The 15,579-nt window shown below is 42.1% G+C and overlaps 1 protein-coding gene across 22 annotated transcripts in view; it reads left to right on the top strand.

Annotated features, from left to right (window-relative positions):
- The window catches only part of DTNB (dystrobrevin beta), a 201,932-nt gene that overhangs the window by 39,813 nt on the left and 146,540 nt on the right, over positions 1 to 15,579 (top strand). For 20 of the 22 annotated variants that reach the window (XR_014581891.1, XR_014581892.1, XR_014581893.1 and 17 more), the window contains 2 exons: positions 2,449 to 2,554; positions 14,514 to 14,680. The exons of 1 other annotated variant lie outside the window; for it this stretch is intronic. Coding sequence is in view for 16 of the 21 variants with exons in the window: in XM_083829783.1 (XP_083685909.1) it covers positions 2,449 to 2,554; positions 14,514 to 14,680 (273 nt within the window). In the remaining 5 variants the exon portion in view is untranslated. The remainder of the gene's footprint in view (positions 1 to 2,448; positions 2,555 to 14,513; positions 14,681 to 15,579) is intronic. One more of the 22 variants, XM_083829781.1, reaches the window with a different exon arrangement.

Below are 15,579 nucleotides of genomic sequence, written 5' to 3'. Positions count from 1 at the left end.
GTCTTTCCTCCTCATAACCCCTGTAGCCACGATGAATTCTCCTGTTGACAAGGGGGCGACCATGGCATCTACATAGCCTTCAAACGCCACGTAGCCGTGTCGTCCCTGCAGGTCGCGTTAAAGCAAAGTCCCCTCAGGACAGAAGTGCTAGCAGCATGTGTACACACGTGGTGTGAATGGACGGATGCATGCTGTGTAGCTTGAAGAGCTGTGATTTCTGGTAAATAACCTGTTTTCTCTGTGGCGTTTAGTGACAGTACACGTGGGAATGGCTCAAAGCTGTGCCCGGGGAGGCTCAGCCTAGATGTTAGGAAAGACATCGGGACCCTCTCCTCTTTGAGAGGGCAGTCAGACCCTGGAACAGGCTTCCTAGAGAGGCGGCTGATGCCCCCTGCCTGTCTGTGTGCAAGGGGCATTTGGAAAACACTCTAAATGGTATGTTTTACCTGTGGGTCGGCCCCGAATTAGCCTCACAGCTGGACTTGATCTTTGTGGGTCCTTTGCAACTGAAACCTCTTCCATTCTCCTGCCTGTGCGGTAAATCCCAAACTTGTCTTTCAACTTCGCTTGGGTTTGGATGTGATGATCCGGAACTTCTGCGTGCATTTTCCATACTTGCAGTAAGCAGCACATCAAACCCAAAGGCATTACAGCCCGTGTCGGTAGGGCCAGGTGCTGCAGCATTCCCTTTGTGAGCTCTGGCGAAAGGTTACAGCCAGGAAATGTTTCGTGTGCTGTCGTCCGTGAAACGTGAGGGGTGAAAGCTAGTCAAAATCGGGAGCCTTGGAGGAGTATTGCAGTGTTGTACAACGCCTGTGTAAATAAGCAACCAGGTGAGTGTGTTAGGATTGGGAACGAGCCATCTCGCATCGGTCACAGACCGTGACGCCGCGTAACGTCGTCAGCAGTGGCTCCTTGTTGCGTGAGCAGGACTTCGTGGTCTCCGACACTGCGTACCGCGGTTAGTTCCCGGTTAAACACGGTGGTTCTCCTGCCAGGAGGCTTCTTCCAGCACATGGAGAGCGCGTCCTGGTCTTGCTGAGATGTGCGTTTGTTGGAGGAGGTTGGGTTTCTTCTCCTCCCAAAGGAGAGGGAGCAGGCAGGCTGCGCAGCGTGCCGGGAGCAGGGAGGCGGCTGGGACTCGGGCAGGACGTGGTGTCGCGCACAGGGAAGGCTCAGACCCTCCTGTAGCGGCAGGCAGCTGTTCAGGAAGGGCTTTCAATGTAGGAAGCAGAGAGACTGGAACAAGGACACTTTATAAAAGACGGAAGAAATAAGATGAAATATTTCTTGGAGTTTTCCTTAATGGTTACTGGGATAGGTGATTATAATTCTGTATTCTGTCGCCAGGCTAGGTAGCTTCAGGGGCAGAAGATCTATGTATTTGCCACTAATCACAAAATATTGATGCTTTAAATATAAAATTTATCTTTACCAAAATAAAGTATATATAAATATATATCAAATATAGTTTTTCTCTTTAAATATGAATTTTCTCTTTACCCCTGTAATTTTTGGCACGAGAGCTGCAAGTGATAGCTGCAGTTAGTTTCAGAGCTCCTGGAAAACCGACCTGGCTTTTCCTCCAGCTCTGCTTTACCCTCCCTGTTACGGATGCTTTTTGAAGTAGCACTGCCATATGCTAAGGTGAGAAGCAAGCGTGATCTGACCAGCTGGTCTGCTGCCTATGAGAAATTCTTAATCCTCTGGCTTCCTGCTTGCGAAAGCCAATGTATTCTTTCTTTGTATCCATAATATTCCTAGCTGTTTTTTTTTTTTTACAAGTTATCTCCATCTGTTTATATTTGCAGCAGACATTTGCTCTTGCTCACTTGAGTTTAGAAAATACTATTCTTAAAACACGTGATTTTCCTCTCCATATGATTAAATTTTATTTTCAGTTATATTTTTTAAATCTTAGCCCAGTTCTCCACTTGCCTCTTTTTTCATATTTTGTCTTTAAAAAAAAAATCGTTTACTATGTGGATAATGTGTGAATATTAGTTGTAGTTGCTTTTTTTAAGTGTCTGCTTTTTTTCAGTGCTGCCTCTGTGTTTGAAATACCATTTTCTACATTGTTAAATAACCTCCTCTCACATTTGCTGTATCTCTCTTCAAAAGAGGATTCTTTAACTACACGTCTGGAGCTAATCCTGACTGACTGGTCCTCCATTTCTTGGAATTTTCTGTTCATCTGCTTATCTTTTATTTTTGTATGATTATATTGTGTCTGTACCGATACTTTCTTTGTGGTGTTATTGTTTACCTACTGTAGATTGAAACTCACTGAGAAAAAAAGTTGTGATTTTTATCTTTATAGTGTAGGATAGATTACTGGGATACAGAAGCTGAATAGTAGAGAGATTTTAAGGCTGAAAGTTTTTGATATTGAAATTTTTAATTGAAATTGAATTTTTTCTTAAGTTGTGTTTCTTTTTTTCTTTGCAGAAAAAGATCATGCTAAACATGTTTTTAGACACATTGATGGCTGATCCACCTCCTCAGTGCCTTGTGTGGCTGCCTCTCATGCACAGACTTGCCCATGTTGAAAATGGTAAATAGAACGTTTTGTTCAAAACGTCTGGTCAGAGCAGAGGTTCTGTTCAAAGTATGTAAATATGCTGTCCTTCCGCAGTGACAAAGCACCTAAAGCTTTCATCGTTCCCACTGTAACTGTCCTAGTCCCAGAGCATTTAGGCTCAGACTTTTGTTGGAGTGACAAGAGTTTTACACTTCCAGGAGGAAGACTGGTTATTTGTGAAATCAACAGCAATGCAGAACAAGATTGGTTATTGGTATTTATCTTTTAAGTTAGGGTTCTAGCATCATTAGTAGTGAAAGATGAAAAAATAAGCAGAAAAACAATATTCTCTCAATGCTCACATCTATTCTGAAACTTAAAAAACAAAACAAAAAAAATTCACTTGGACTATGCTTTAACAGATGCTTTCAAGTGCTGACTTCCAAAGATTTTGGTACCTATTCAAATGTCTGTCTTGAGTAGCATTTGAGGACATGAGTCACTTCAGTATTTTTTTTTTTTTTTTTTACTATGGGAGGTGAATGTTGAGTTCTGCTCAATTCCAGACCTTTTCTTAGCTAAAAAATCCTGGTTTTATTGCCTATGGAATGTATTTAAGGAACGCGGTAAGGTATGGAAAACTGCAATCAACAGTGAGAAACAGTGGTGGTTTAGGAGGGCTTTTTGGAGCTCAGGGAAGCTAAAAAGCTCCCTGCCAAAGTTTGTTCTCCTGTGCAGGCTGTCAAATCCTTTTTTTTTTCTTAGTGCCCAGAAAGGTGATACACTGCATCTATTGTATGTTTGTACAGTGTTTTATATGTGAATTCTAGGAAAACATGTTTTTTTTCACCCATAAACTAAACTTCATCTTTTGTTTCCTTCCCCACAGCAAAATCATGTTGTCGTCCTTTCACAGCTCTGCCCTACTAGTTGTTACCTCTTCTTCAGCGTTATTCTTATAGGCATCTCAAGGTGTATAGATTTCTTCCTTTTAAGATACAGGTAGACAAACTCACTCTTGGTTTTGCCCAGCTGTTAACAGGCACAGCTTTAAAACTTCGGTAGTCTTTCTCTGGCCAAGTTTTCAGGATTTATATTCAGTTCTCTGTTTCTTGACATTTATTTCTGTGATGTGGTTCAGTATTGCTGTGATTTTGATATGCTCTCTTTTGGTGTTTGTTTTCTTGTCTTTTCTTGATCCCCTTGCAAAGCATATCTGGTTGTGATTTTAATCTGCATTTGTACAGCACTGAATAAGAACAGAGCTGCGATGCTCAACGGGCTTTTTATTTTTTTTATTTTATCAGAAGAGAAGTTGATTTTCCCAATTGCTCTGTATGTTTACAAACATTTTCTGACAATTGTGGGTCTAATTAAAAAAAAAAAAAAGGCGGTCTTTAAAACATTTTGAGGGGAGTAATTTCATGGAAATAGATCTTATGAGAAAACTTCTGAAAGAGTTGAGATGGTTTATTTCGATAAAATTTTAGGTAGTCTGTGGTCCTGCATTAATAGAAGAGCAGCAGCCACTGTTTGCTTTTTTTCCATTATCCTCTTATCCTTACAAACTCCTGCTTCAAGTGAAGCACAAAGAATGGAATAAATATGGTAAGGAAACAGGCATTAGACAAGTTGATATAAAAACAGCTCGGGGTAGAATTGCACAGAGCTTAGGAAAGGATAAAATGTTTAAAAATAATAGAACAGTTCAGTTGGAAGGGACCCTCAGAGATCATCTGGTCCAACTGCGATGTCGGGACACAGGTGAGGTGGTGGAAAGATCTGGAGATAATCCAGCAGTCTGATCTTTTTTTCTTGCAAGTACCTGGAAGGAATAACTAGGTAGAACAGTGTCATCCTTAGAGATTAGTGTCTGTATTCCTCTGTTCTCCGACACCTCCCGTTCCTGTCGTTGTGGCTGCTCTCCAGTATGCAGCTCACAATCCAGCCGCCTTCACTGGGAGACGTCACAGGAGCGCTCCTGGTGGGCATCGGCTCAGACGAGGGGCAGCAATACGGCCTGCCGCAGGACAGTCAGTACCGTGCTGGGCTGCGCTGGGAAGAGCGCTGCCGCCGGGTTGCAGGAGGTGATCATCGCCCTCGCTTCGGTGCTGGGGAGGCCAAATCTGGAATATCGTGTCCAGCGATGGGCTCTCCAGTGCCAGGGAGATGTGGGCTCATTGAGTCCGGCAGAGGGCCCCAAAGGGGATGGCGGGACTGCAGCAGACTTCGTGTGAGGAGAGGCAGAGAGAGGTGGGACTGGTCAGCCTTGAGAAGGCTCAGGGGGATCTTACCAGCACGTGTAAAGAACTGGTGAGAAACAGTAAAGAAGAGAGCTGTGCTCTTCTCAGTGGTAGCCAGTGGCAGGACAAGAGGCAATGAGCACAAACTGAAATACAGGAAATTCTGTTTAAACTTTAAAATAAAATAAAGTAAAATTTTGACATAAGTGCGTTATAATACTGCATCAGGTTGCCCAGGGTGTGGAGACTCCATCCATGGAGACCCGTGGACAGGGGCCTGAGAAGCCTGCTCCAGCTGACCCTGCTTTGAGCAGATTTCCACAGGTGCCTGCTGGCCCCAGCTATTCAATAATTTTGTGATTCTAGATATGATTACAAATAAATCCTGTTAAATTGTTCCCTGAAGTCCTTCATTTAGGTGATAGCCTTCTCGTCTTCCGCCTCCAGTCCTTTAATTATGTGTCTCTGTTAAAATGGACTCAGTGCTTAAACATCCATCCTTTAAGTTTGTCTCTTTACTACTACGGTCTCAAACGTGTTTCCTCATACGACCTGATCAGTAGTCTTGTTCTAGAATCGTTGATGGTTTCCACTACACGTTAGTTTTCTCACGATTGCACCTTGTCAGTGCTGCTGCTTCCTAGCCAGATGTCTGTCTCCTTCACAGTTTGTAAACATTCTCATTAATTACCCTGGCAATCACTGCCGAGTTACTTCAGAAGCACCTGAACGCCTCAGTTGACAGCCTTAAGAAAATATCCTGCAATTTCCTCCGTTGTCTTTTCAGCTCTGCTATAAGTAAAAGGCAATTAAGCTGTGAGGTGAGCTTGTTTTACTGGAAAAATAACATCTACAGGTAAGGGGAAAAAATCTTCTTTGTCAATGCATCAATTCCTTTGATTGCTTTGTTCTAAATAAATAGGCCAGCGCATTATTTTGGAGAGCCATCATCTCAATTTGCATGCGAATGCATCATAATAACAGCGTGCTTCTGTGCAGGCCTTCTAATCTGTTTAGTTTTGCTCTTGTAGAAAAAGGATCCTTTGTAAATGCAAGTGGAAGAAGTCTTCAGGCTATGTTCTTTTTCCTCTTCCATGCCTAAAGAGGAAAATACTGAAAAGAATATTCAGCTTTTAAATTTGCCATTTGTGGTATCTTAAGCTTATATTAACGTTTGTAGAAATACTTTGCTATCTCGTAGGCTCTGTAGGGTGAGGATTGTATCTTACCTGAAGTACAGCAGTTCAGAAAAACGAATGTATGTGTGCGTACAGAGAACGCAGTTCCTGTTTAGGAGTTCCAAATTAGAGAATGTTCCGTAACGTTTGTTTATTTTATTTTAACTTCATCAGGTTGTTCTTCGGTCAGGTATTATAACTCAAGTTTTGGCTGCCTTCTCTGACAGATAAAATGTTAGCCTTCCTAGAAACTCAAAATAATTTCTGAATGGGATTGAGAATTGCTGCCCTTCCTTGTGATTGACACAGTTTGTGTTTAGCAATTGCTAAGCAGCATTACCCTGGGTAGATCATTTAGTCTTACTTTTCACAAGGGAAGATAGAATCTGGCAGTGGAGTCAATTTCCAGCTTCCTTTTAGGAAGAGAAACAAATGAACAAATAAAGCTAGAAAATCAATAAAAATTGCAGTGATTATGACATTTTTTTCCTTTTATTTTCCACATCTTTTGAAGGGAGCAAAGAAAATATGCCAGATACACTCAGGTTTTGACAGGGATATTGAAGTACATGAATCATCTTCAAACTCCCCTGTAACAGTATTATTTTCCTTAAGGAGGGTGAGTGCAGGGTGACCGAGGTCCCGCTTGGTTCCTGCAGAGCTCTGGCACCTCCTGGTGTTGGTGTCTGATACGTGGCTCCTTTCCCTTTCTTTCCCTCCGCACTTCCAGATGGGAGGAGGCCAGCGGCTCGCGAGTATTGTCAGTGTCTCGGTGGGCTGCCTTTCCATTTCTCTACCTTTGGTCAAGCACGGCAAAAACTTCCATGATTCTGTGACTCCTTTCCTGCAGCAGAACTGCCTCAGTCTTTTGCACCCTTTGCACCTTCTTTCTATGCTTCCCCAGCCTGCTGTGAATTTAAGAAACGTAATATAAGTTTACAGATGTCCCAGCCAACCCCTCAGAAACGTCCTGGTAGTAGTAGAGGAGTTCCCATGAGAATTTCGTGCTTTCGTTTCAGTCTCATTTGCTGCTCTGTCGTCTTGTCATCCGCAGGGAACCTCGCCTCCCTTATTTCCTTATTGTGATTACGCGACAATGTTTTTCTGATTACTTGGGAGCCAAAATTTTTTTCAGTTTTTGCTTTAGAGGATCTGGAGGTTTTTGTGGAGGCCTGCATCGCCTTGTGTTTGTCAGCAGGTGAATGAAAGGCTTAGGAAGGCCCCGCAGCACTGCTGTCTCCCATAGCAGGGACAGGTGATTTCCTGCGCTGCCCCAGCTGTAAGCTGTCGTTTAGGAACTATTCCCATTGTGAACCCTGTTCCTTAGAGACCAGTTGTGAACTATTTCAGTTCTCCAGATGGTTGCCTCAAAGAAAGGAAAAGGAAGCTACAAGCTGCCATTGGCTTCGTTATTTTTAAGACCGATCCTCCTTCGTGAGGCGCAGCGCCGCTGTACTAGTGAGGAACGTGGGGAACACGCTTCCAAAAGGAGCTCCTGCAAGGATACCTCAATCCGTGCTGCCCTGCTGTGTTAACCCATGCCTGTGGTAGCTTCGGTAGCGTAAGTCAGCCATTCTGTGCAGCATTTCTGCAGAGTGCAGGAAGGTGCTCAGCTGCTGCTCAGCAGCCTTCGTACGGCTTTGCCCGGCTGTCCTCTGACCGTGCACCTGGAGCGTGTCCCGCTGGGAGCAGTCTGGGACTTTGAAAGCCCATCATTTCTTTTCTGGATAAAAATTCCGTGATGCTTTTCAGTCTCTTTCTCTTTTGCTGGTCCCTAGTCTTTCCTGTGGAATGTAGATTGCTTCAAAATGTTCTCCGACCTGGGCTGCTGCATGGCACTTGCTAAACTGCTGCTGTTCATCGTGAGCTGCTGAGCGCAGGCAAGGAGCCTCTCCGATCCGCAGGGTCCGTAGGACCCACGTTGAAAAGCAGGGTTCTGCAGCAGTGAGTGGAGCAGGATGTGTTTAGTCCCGGAGTTTAGGTTTTATTTAAAGTCTTGGCAAAGCTTGAGATTTTTTTTATCATTCCTCTTATAACTCACATTCAGACTAGAATTTCCCAGCTAATTTTGCTAAAGTTTTATAAGGCTCAAGAGGGGAGGAGAACAAACAAACCAAAAAAAAACCCCACACAACCAAACAGCCTCCCCATCCTCCCAAAACCTTACAGTGCCTTGTCCTCTCTTTACATGCCTTTCCCCCTCTTGCATCCGTTCTGTGGAGGATACATTTGTGCGTACTGGGTTACTTGGCAGAAAGTGTCCTGGAAGATGCTTTGCATTTGATTTTGATGTTGTTTGTGCACCTACTGTGTCATGGGTCACACGTCGTTGCACAGGAAAACTGAGTCACAGCAGCAGAGTGCAGGGCCAAAGAATTTGGGTGCATTCACAATTGTTAGTTTAGACCAAGGAGGTCAGGTTCCTTGTTTAGTCTGTAGCAAGGTAAAGATTCCTGCTCTAACCTGCCCCCTAAGCAGGCCTCTCTCCATGGAGTTAGACAAGGATGTTATCTGCTGGAAGACTTCTCTTCCCGCTCATCTTAATCGTTTCTGTGGAAAAATATAAAACTCAGAGTTGGAACTTGGAGCTTGGCTTTTACATTATATATTAGACATGATTTTTGTGCTGATACTACATGCAGCTCTGTAAGGAGTGCAGAGTTTGGAGTAATAGGCTTTTGGGGGTATATATGGCTCAATTGAGTAGATGATTATGTTTTTATCACGTGGCTAACAGTATTATTGGTAAGTGTTTTACATGGGAGCAATAGCTATTAGAAGTTCTGGATGCACACGTCAATATTCCTGGCCTGTGTCCACCAGGACAAAGCAAAATCTTGTAGCAGTATGTCTTGTTTACAGATGTAGCTATTAGTACCACATGAAAAAGAGTAGTATAAAGACAGATGTTTAAATAAAAGTTTGTATTTATAGTCATGGCAAGTTCTTCAAAGCATTTCTCCTTCAACATTAATTCTGTCTTAGCCAGAGTTTTTGAACAACGCATTTTTCCAGGTCTTCTCTGAAACATTTTAATACAAAAATATTGAATTATTTCATCTGCATCCTGCTTTAGTTTTCTACTTTTATTATCTCCTCTTTGATTTTTTCTTGTATTTTACAATTGTATTTTCATTTTCCTTTAACTGCTAGTCTCTGGAAATTACTCCTACGCAATTTAATAAAGGCTCTGTTCTTTTCCCCTCCTTATTTCTATCTACATTTTGTTCTTGATACCCTTCTTGCTGTGGAAATACTCTCACGTATGTAGACAACTTTGCTGTGCTTCCCAGTTCCAGACCAGTCTTCAGTCAGTCCTGCATCTATCGTACTAGTCTCGTGTGCCTTTAAAATTATGGTAATTTAAAATAGTATATCCAAACTATGGATCCCCTTTTTTTTCTCTGAAACTTCTTCGTTATTTCATTTTAGTAGTCTGATGTGTACATTACTGTTGTATTTTGGAAGCCCTATTGTATGTCCCTGTGGGAAAGGCATTGTTCAGAAAGAGCAAAGACTGGTTTTGGGGTAAGCAATGAAAATCTAAGAAGAAAGATGAATACACAGATTTCAAGACAAGGATTTGGGGTTTGCAGCTCAAAATTGGTGGCGTACCAGTTCCCATTTGGGTGGGAAGCAGTAAGAGGGATTTTGACTGGAGTGGCTTCTGTGGAAATGAGAGAGGCAGAGGGGGGACATCAGACAGTGAGTATGCATGCTGCAGTAAGCTTAGTGATGAAAGGAACTTGGAGGTAGAGAAGAAACTGCAGACAAATTTTTGTGTCCTTAGAATCTGAAAACCTAAATATTGCATATATTTAGATGTTGGAGTGTAAGGGGAACAGATCACAGAAAGAGAAGGGAGGGAAAAAAAAAAGCACGTCTCTGAGGAGTGTCAGGTAACTCGCAAGATGGCACAAGAAGAACTTTAAATAAATTAGAGATTCGTAGAAGAGAGCAAATGGGAAATATCTGAGATAAAGGAGGGAAGGAGAGGAGGAGAAGAAAGGTCACATCAGGTTCTTCCAGTTTTCAATTTGGAAGAATTTAACGTGTCCTGATCAGAGAAGAAATGGGAATGAAAAGAGATTTGAATACCGACTTGAGGATTGATGATTGCAGGATTGAATATTGATGGCAAAAATAGGCTGCAGCTGAGAGTCAGAGATTGCTTACAGGAGAAGAATTTTGGAGGCTGGCAGAGTTGGCAGGAGAAGAGGACCCAGCTGTGGTGGGTGAGTTTGGTGACGAGATTTCTTTCAGGGGCACTCGGCCATGTAGGAGCCTGAGCAGAGCCGGTGGTGCTGGGGTGGGTCAGGGGGCGCAGGAGGTACCAGGACGTGTCCCGCAGGCAGAGGGCAGTCACCGACTGTACCGGCTGAAGAAAAATGAGGGAAATCAACAACTTGCTGAATACAAACATGATCAGTCCTCAGGAAAGGGAGGAAAAGCCACACAGGAGAACTGGATTCATGGTTCTGCCTCTCTAGCTGCTGGCCTCCCCTGGCCTTCCTGCCCTTTCCATGGGGAACTGGTCTGCTGGAGGAGGAGGAGGGAGCAGGTTGTCTCTGTCAAGGAAGGCCCAGTAGGAAGTTGGAGTCTGGAGTACTGGCAACCAGGAGAGGGAACGGCTGAAGTCTTGGAAGCAGTGAAGAGTGGAAAGAAGCTTACAACTCCCACTCCCATATGTGGCAGGGAGCTTCGAGCAGAGGCACACCTTCATAAGAAAAGGTGTCAACAGCAAAAAATGTTCAGATCACCGAGACAGAGAAAATAAAAGTGCAAGCAGTTTATGATAAGAACAAGCAGTTCAGAGGCAGGAAGGAGAGAGGACAAATGGGTTTGGACATGAGGTCTTGCAGTCCATAGGCAGGGGGGTCCCGGTGGTTCAAGTACGACCTGGAGTTAGGCAGGTCAGTGGTGTGAAAAACACTGTCAGTGGAACTCTTCATGGCAACTTCAGTGCAGATGGATTTATGTGGATGGAAGTATGGGAAGCGATCTGAACAGGAGAGAAGAGAAATGTTTGCAACGTCATATTTTATTGGCATTCAGAAATGAACAAAAGATAGAAAAGGAGAGTAGCGTCCTCATCTGATCATGACATACGGTCTGGCGGTAACCTAGGAAGGGAGGACAGCAGGAAGACAGCTGGGAAGAAGCATGCAGTTCCACTTCAGTTATTTAGTTCCTATCCATGGCTACAGCATGCCACTTTCAGGAAGAAAAAAAACAAACACAGGAAGTGCACTTCTTTACTTTCTATCCCAGTGGCCAGGCACCTTGTCCATGATCTAATAATCTCTGATACCGACTGTTCCAATTTTCTCTTTACTCATGGTTTTTGGGGGCTTGCTTCTTGCAGTACACATAGTTGCTGTCACCGCTGTTACTTTGCCTCATGTTTATTTCATCAGAATGCTATTACTGCTTTCCTTAAGCGTATCAGTTTCAAGTTTTTGATTCTTTGGTTCGGGACTCTGTAGTACTTCTGTCCCTTCTCCATCAATAGTAATTTCTTCTACATGCATCGTGTCAGAGAAGGTAAGACAGCCCTTTCTGAATAGGAAGATGAGATAAGATGAAGTGGAACAGAGAGGTGGACAGAACTTGCTGCAGTCGGCTGGAGCCAGTGTATTGGCCTTCACTAAGGCAGTGAGCCAGTGCTCTAGCCTCACGGGAGACAGAAACCCTGCCACAGGCAGAGGGGTTTTGGGGCATGAGCACAGAGTGGGTACAAAAAAAGCTTTGGGAACCGGTGACTTCATCCATCTCCCTTTCCAAAGGCAAACTCAAATGTATGCAAACATTCTTGAAAGATTTGTCTTTTTGCTCCTTAAAATCTTCAAAGTGTCACCACCTGTGTGGACCAGAAGCTGGTTTGAGATCAGGGTTAAATATTCTTAGGGTGAGAAAGTTTTTCCTAATATTCTAGCATGATTTTTTTCTAATTGCAGTTTAAGCCCTTAACTAGCTGGGTTTTGGCCACTGGCTCTGGAGAATGTATTGCTATTTTGTAAGTACCTCTTGCATGTTTGATGCCTTCTCACAGCCTACTCCTAGCTGAGCTGTCTCCTAGATCTTGTTCAAGCCATTTTATTGCTTTCTCTCATACATCTAGTTAACCCACATCTTCATTGATGCCCCAAATTGAGCACTTTTGACAATCATTCAGTATGTTTGTGAACATTGACCAGTACTTGACCTGGAATAAAGCCCTTTAGAATCCTGCTCATTAGATCTTACCATTTTGGCAATTAACTGCTCTCTGGTCTTTTCCAGTGAAATTCACATCCCAGTTAAAGTCCTTTCATCTATTTCCTTCTGTTATGCAAATAGGGAGACCAATGTTGTAAGTAAATTACTGAAATAAAATGAGAAATTGGTGACGTTTGGTGCTTGTTTCATATTTTCAAGGTCAATTGCTCTGTCACAGAAAGACACTAAGTTGATGTGGCAAATGTTGTCCATGGTTCATTTCTCTGTTGTTCTTCAGGTGCTTACAGTAATTTGCTTTAGTCTTTGTTCCAGTATGTATTTTACAAGTTAAGATAACATGGGAGGTCAGTGGTTACATATGTATAATTTCAGCTCCTCTTAAGGTTGATAATTGCAATTCTTGTTATGTCCCTTTAAAATCCCTTGTTAGCTTTTTCCTCATTCTTTTTTTCCTGGTTTTGTCTCTGAATATTTGTATTATTCTTTTAACACTTGTTAATAATTTGTCCCGGTTATCACTTCTGTAGGCTTCCTTTTGAATTTCAGGTTATTGAGGAGATCATATTTTAGTGAAGTTGTTCTTTTACTACAGTCTACTCTTTCCTCTGCCCACAGATAATTTACGCTTGTTTCTTTAGCATCATTTCTTTAAGGAACTGACAAGTCTAACTCACTTTTCCCATTCAATTGCTTCATCTACTAATTCTCATATGAATTTACTGAAAACTACTGCACTGAAGTCATGTTCTCTCTTCTCCACTTCCTAAAATCCAGGAAATTGCCCTGTTTCTACTGTTTGAAATAAATCTACAACTCTTCCTTTTCATTGGTTTCTCTACCTTTTGATTAAAAACATGGTCATCAGTTCTTCTACCTGAACTTCCATTCCCAAGGGACATTTGTATTGTCGAAATCGCCTATCATGATCCCGTCGTTTTCTTTTTACAGTGTTTCTATGTGCTGCAATAAAGCATCATCCACCTGATCGTCTTGGCTTGTGCCATTGCTGACCAGGTTAATGCTCAAGTTGTCTTTCCTTTAATTGTTACCCAAGGGTTTTCAGCAATTAGGGCATACACATCCACTCTTGATGTAGCAGGCACTTCTGCAATGTTCAACTGCCCAGACTTTCCTGATGTAGCGGAAGCAGTCCCTGCTCATGGCAGGGGATTGGAAGCGGATGATCTTTAAAGCTCCCTTCCAACCCAAACCATTCTCCGGTTCTGTGATTTCTGTAGAAGCTGTACCTCTCTCCATTAACTTGATTGCCCTGTGCAGTATTGCACCAAGTCTCAGTTGGAACAGCTAGTCGTAACTTTTATCATAGATCAAACCTTCAGACTCCTCTCAGTTATTCCTCTTACATCATGAAGTAGTTTTCAAGAGACATATCCAAGAATTTCAGCTGACTGGCTAGTAGGCTGCTCTTTTTTCCTGTCATCTTCTCCATAGCCGTTATTTATACCCATCTGTAACTACTTATGCTCTTGCCCCGTGGTGATGCTGAACTTCTTGCTTCTGTGGTTCACCTTCATTCTTCCATTCTGTTTTCTGTGCCTCAACTGTAAGTTGTGTTTGACATAGTAAGATACCTCCCTTACTTCATTCTCATATTCCTCTTTTGTTTATTCTGACCCAAGACTTCTCTAGTAAATGGAGGAAGTCTGTGATCATTTGTTTGTGGGTTAAAAAAAGGGGGAGGAAGAAGCCATCTCTTCTCTTTTTTTTGTTGTCTGTGTTGGTGACTCTGTATATCATACCTAGTTTAACTTTTACCTTCTTGAGATGTTATGATTTAGAGGTTTGTTGGGGATTTCTTCAGTTTAGGCTATGGTGGTACAGGAGATGGAGCTCACAGTCAGTGAAGAGCGAGGGAATTTCCTCGGTGAGAAGGGATTCAGAGCAGAAGCTTGTGGTGGTCTGAATTTGCCTTTTGTGTGGAAAACACTCTCAGCTGACTTGAGGGCAAAGTGATCCCTTAGACAGAAACGAACCTTTGTGAATATGACTTTTTTGCTTTCCCTTTCTACTCGCGTTCTTTTATGTTGTTGAACTTGCATGGAGTTTTCCGGGTCTAAGTATATCCAAAAAGGGAGAAAGCTGGAGAAGAAATACTGAATTTATCAGATGGTACCGATACATTATCACTAACTTAGATTTATCGTTAATTGTGCCAAAATAACCTTCTCTGGACTCAGAATCCATGACCTGATCAGCATAAGAAATTGTTTTAGTGATTAAGAACCTGGGTGCTCTTTTTTTTTTTGATTTCCAGTGAAATCTGATGGTTGAGGCTTTCTTAAGGTTTACTTCTTTTTTTTTTTTTTTCCTTCCTTCCTCGTCTCCACCAAGTCTTCCATCCTGTGGAATGTTCATATTGCCGGTGCGAGAGCATGATGGGTTTCCGGTACCGATGCCAGCAGTGCCACAACTACCAGCTCTGTCAAAACTGTTTTTGGCGTGGCCATGCCAATGGTCCTCACAGCAACCAGCATCAGATGAAGGAGCATTCCTCTTGGGTAATTGACATTTATTTGTCATGCTGACATAACCACTGCTGTACTAATATATTCTGGAAGTTAAAGTTGATTTTGTAATAGAACTGCACAGCTGTGCAGTTCTAAACTTCTAGACTTCTAGAGGTTTTCAAATAGTCAAAGGGTATAGATAAGTAAATTGCACTATTTTTGTTATAAATAATGTTACTCATCTATAGATGGTGGTCATTGTATTCAGCGGTGTTTAAAGCATACAAGATAAGTCCTCTTCAAGGTCCTAACACATTGTTTTCTTCCCCTCTTCATCACAGTCCTACTTTCGTTAAATTTTCCTCTCTTCTAGCTTAAAAATGCCTAAAGGTTGCAATACCTTTCCTCCCCAGAAAGGCTAAATAATTAGCACGAATCTTGTGCTTAGGAAGGACCTTTACCCAAGTGTCATCTTTAAACACAGTATTTCTTTAAAAGAGATGTCTGTTATTGTCGTTGTCCTGATAATTGTGAATATATGCATTAAAAACTCTTAACTAAAAAATCTTAAGAAAAACATTTGAGAAATAACATTTAGATAGAGGACTATTTCTTACAGAATCACAGAATCATCTACGTTGGAAGAGACCTCCAGGATCACCCAGTCCAACCTCTGACCTAACACTAACAAGTCCTCCACTAAACCATATCACTAAGAAATAAATGACAATTCTAGATTTAAAAAAAAAAAAACCAACATCTCATTGCAAAAATCCAGGGTTTTTTTTTACTTATTCAAAGAGAAGTTCAAATGATATTTGGATTATAATTAGTAATTATCTCCATGAGCAAGAATCATTATAATGTGACTGTTTAATTTAGAAAAGGGGGCTAAGTGCTGGTCAGTAGTTGGAAGGAGAAGATAGGAAAATTCATACTTAAATATTGTC

Source organism: Anser anser (assembly GCF_964211835.1).
Source record: "Anser anser genome assembly, chromosome: 3".
Taxonomy (NCBI): Eukaryota; Metazoa; Chordata; class Aves; order Anseriformes; family Anatidae; genus Anser; species Anser anser.
The sequence above is the reverse complement of the archived record's forward strand: the minus strand, read 5'-3'. Positions and strand labels throughout refer to the sequence as shown.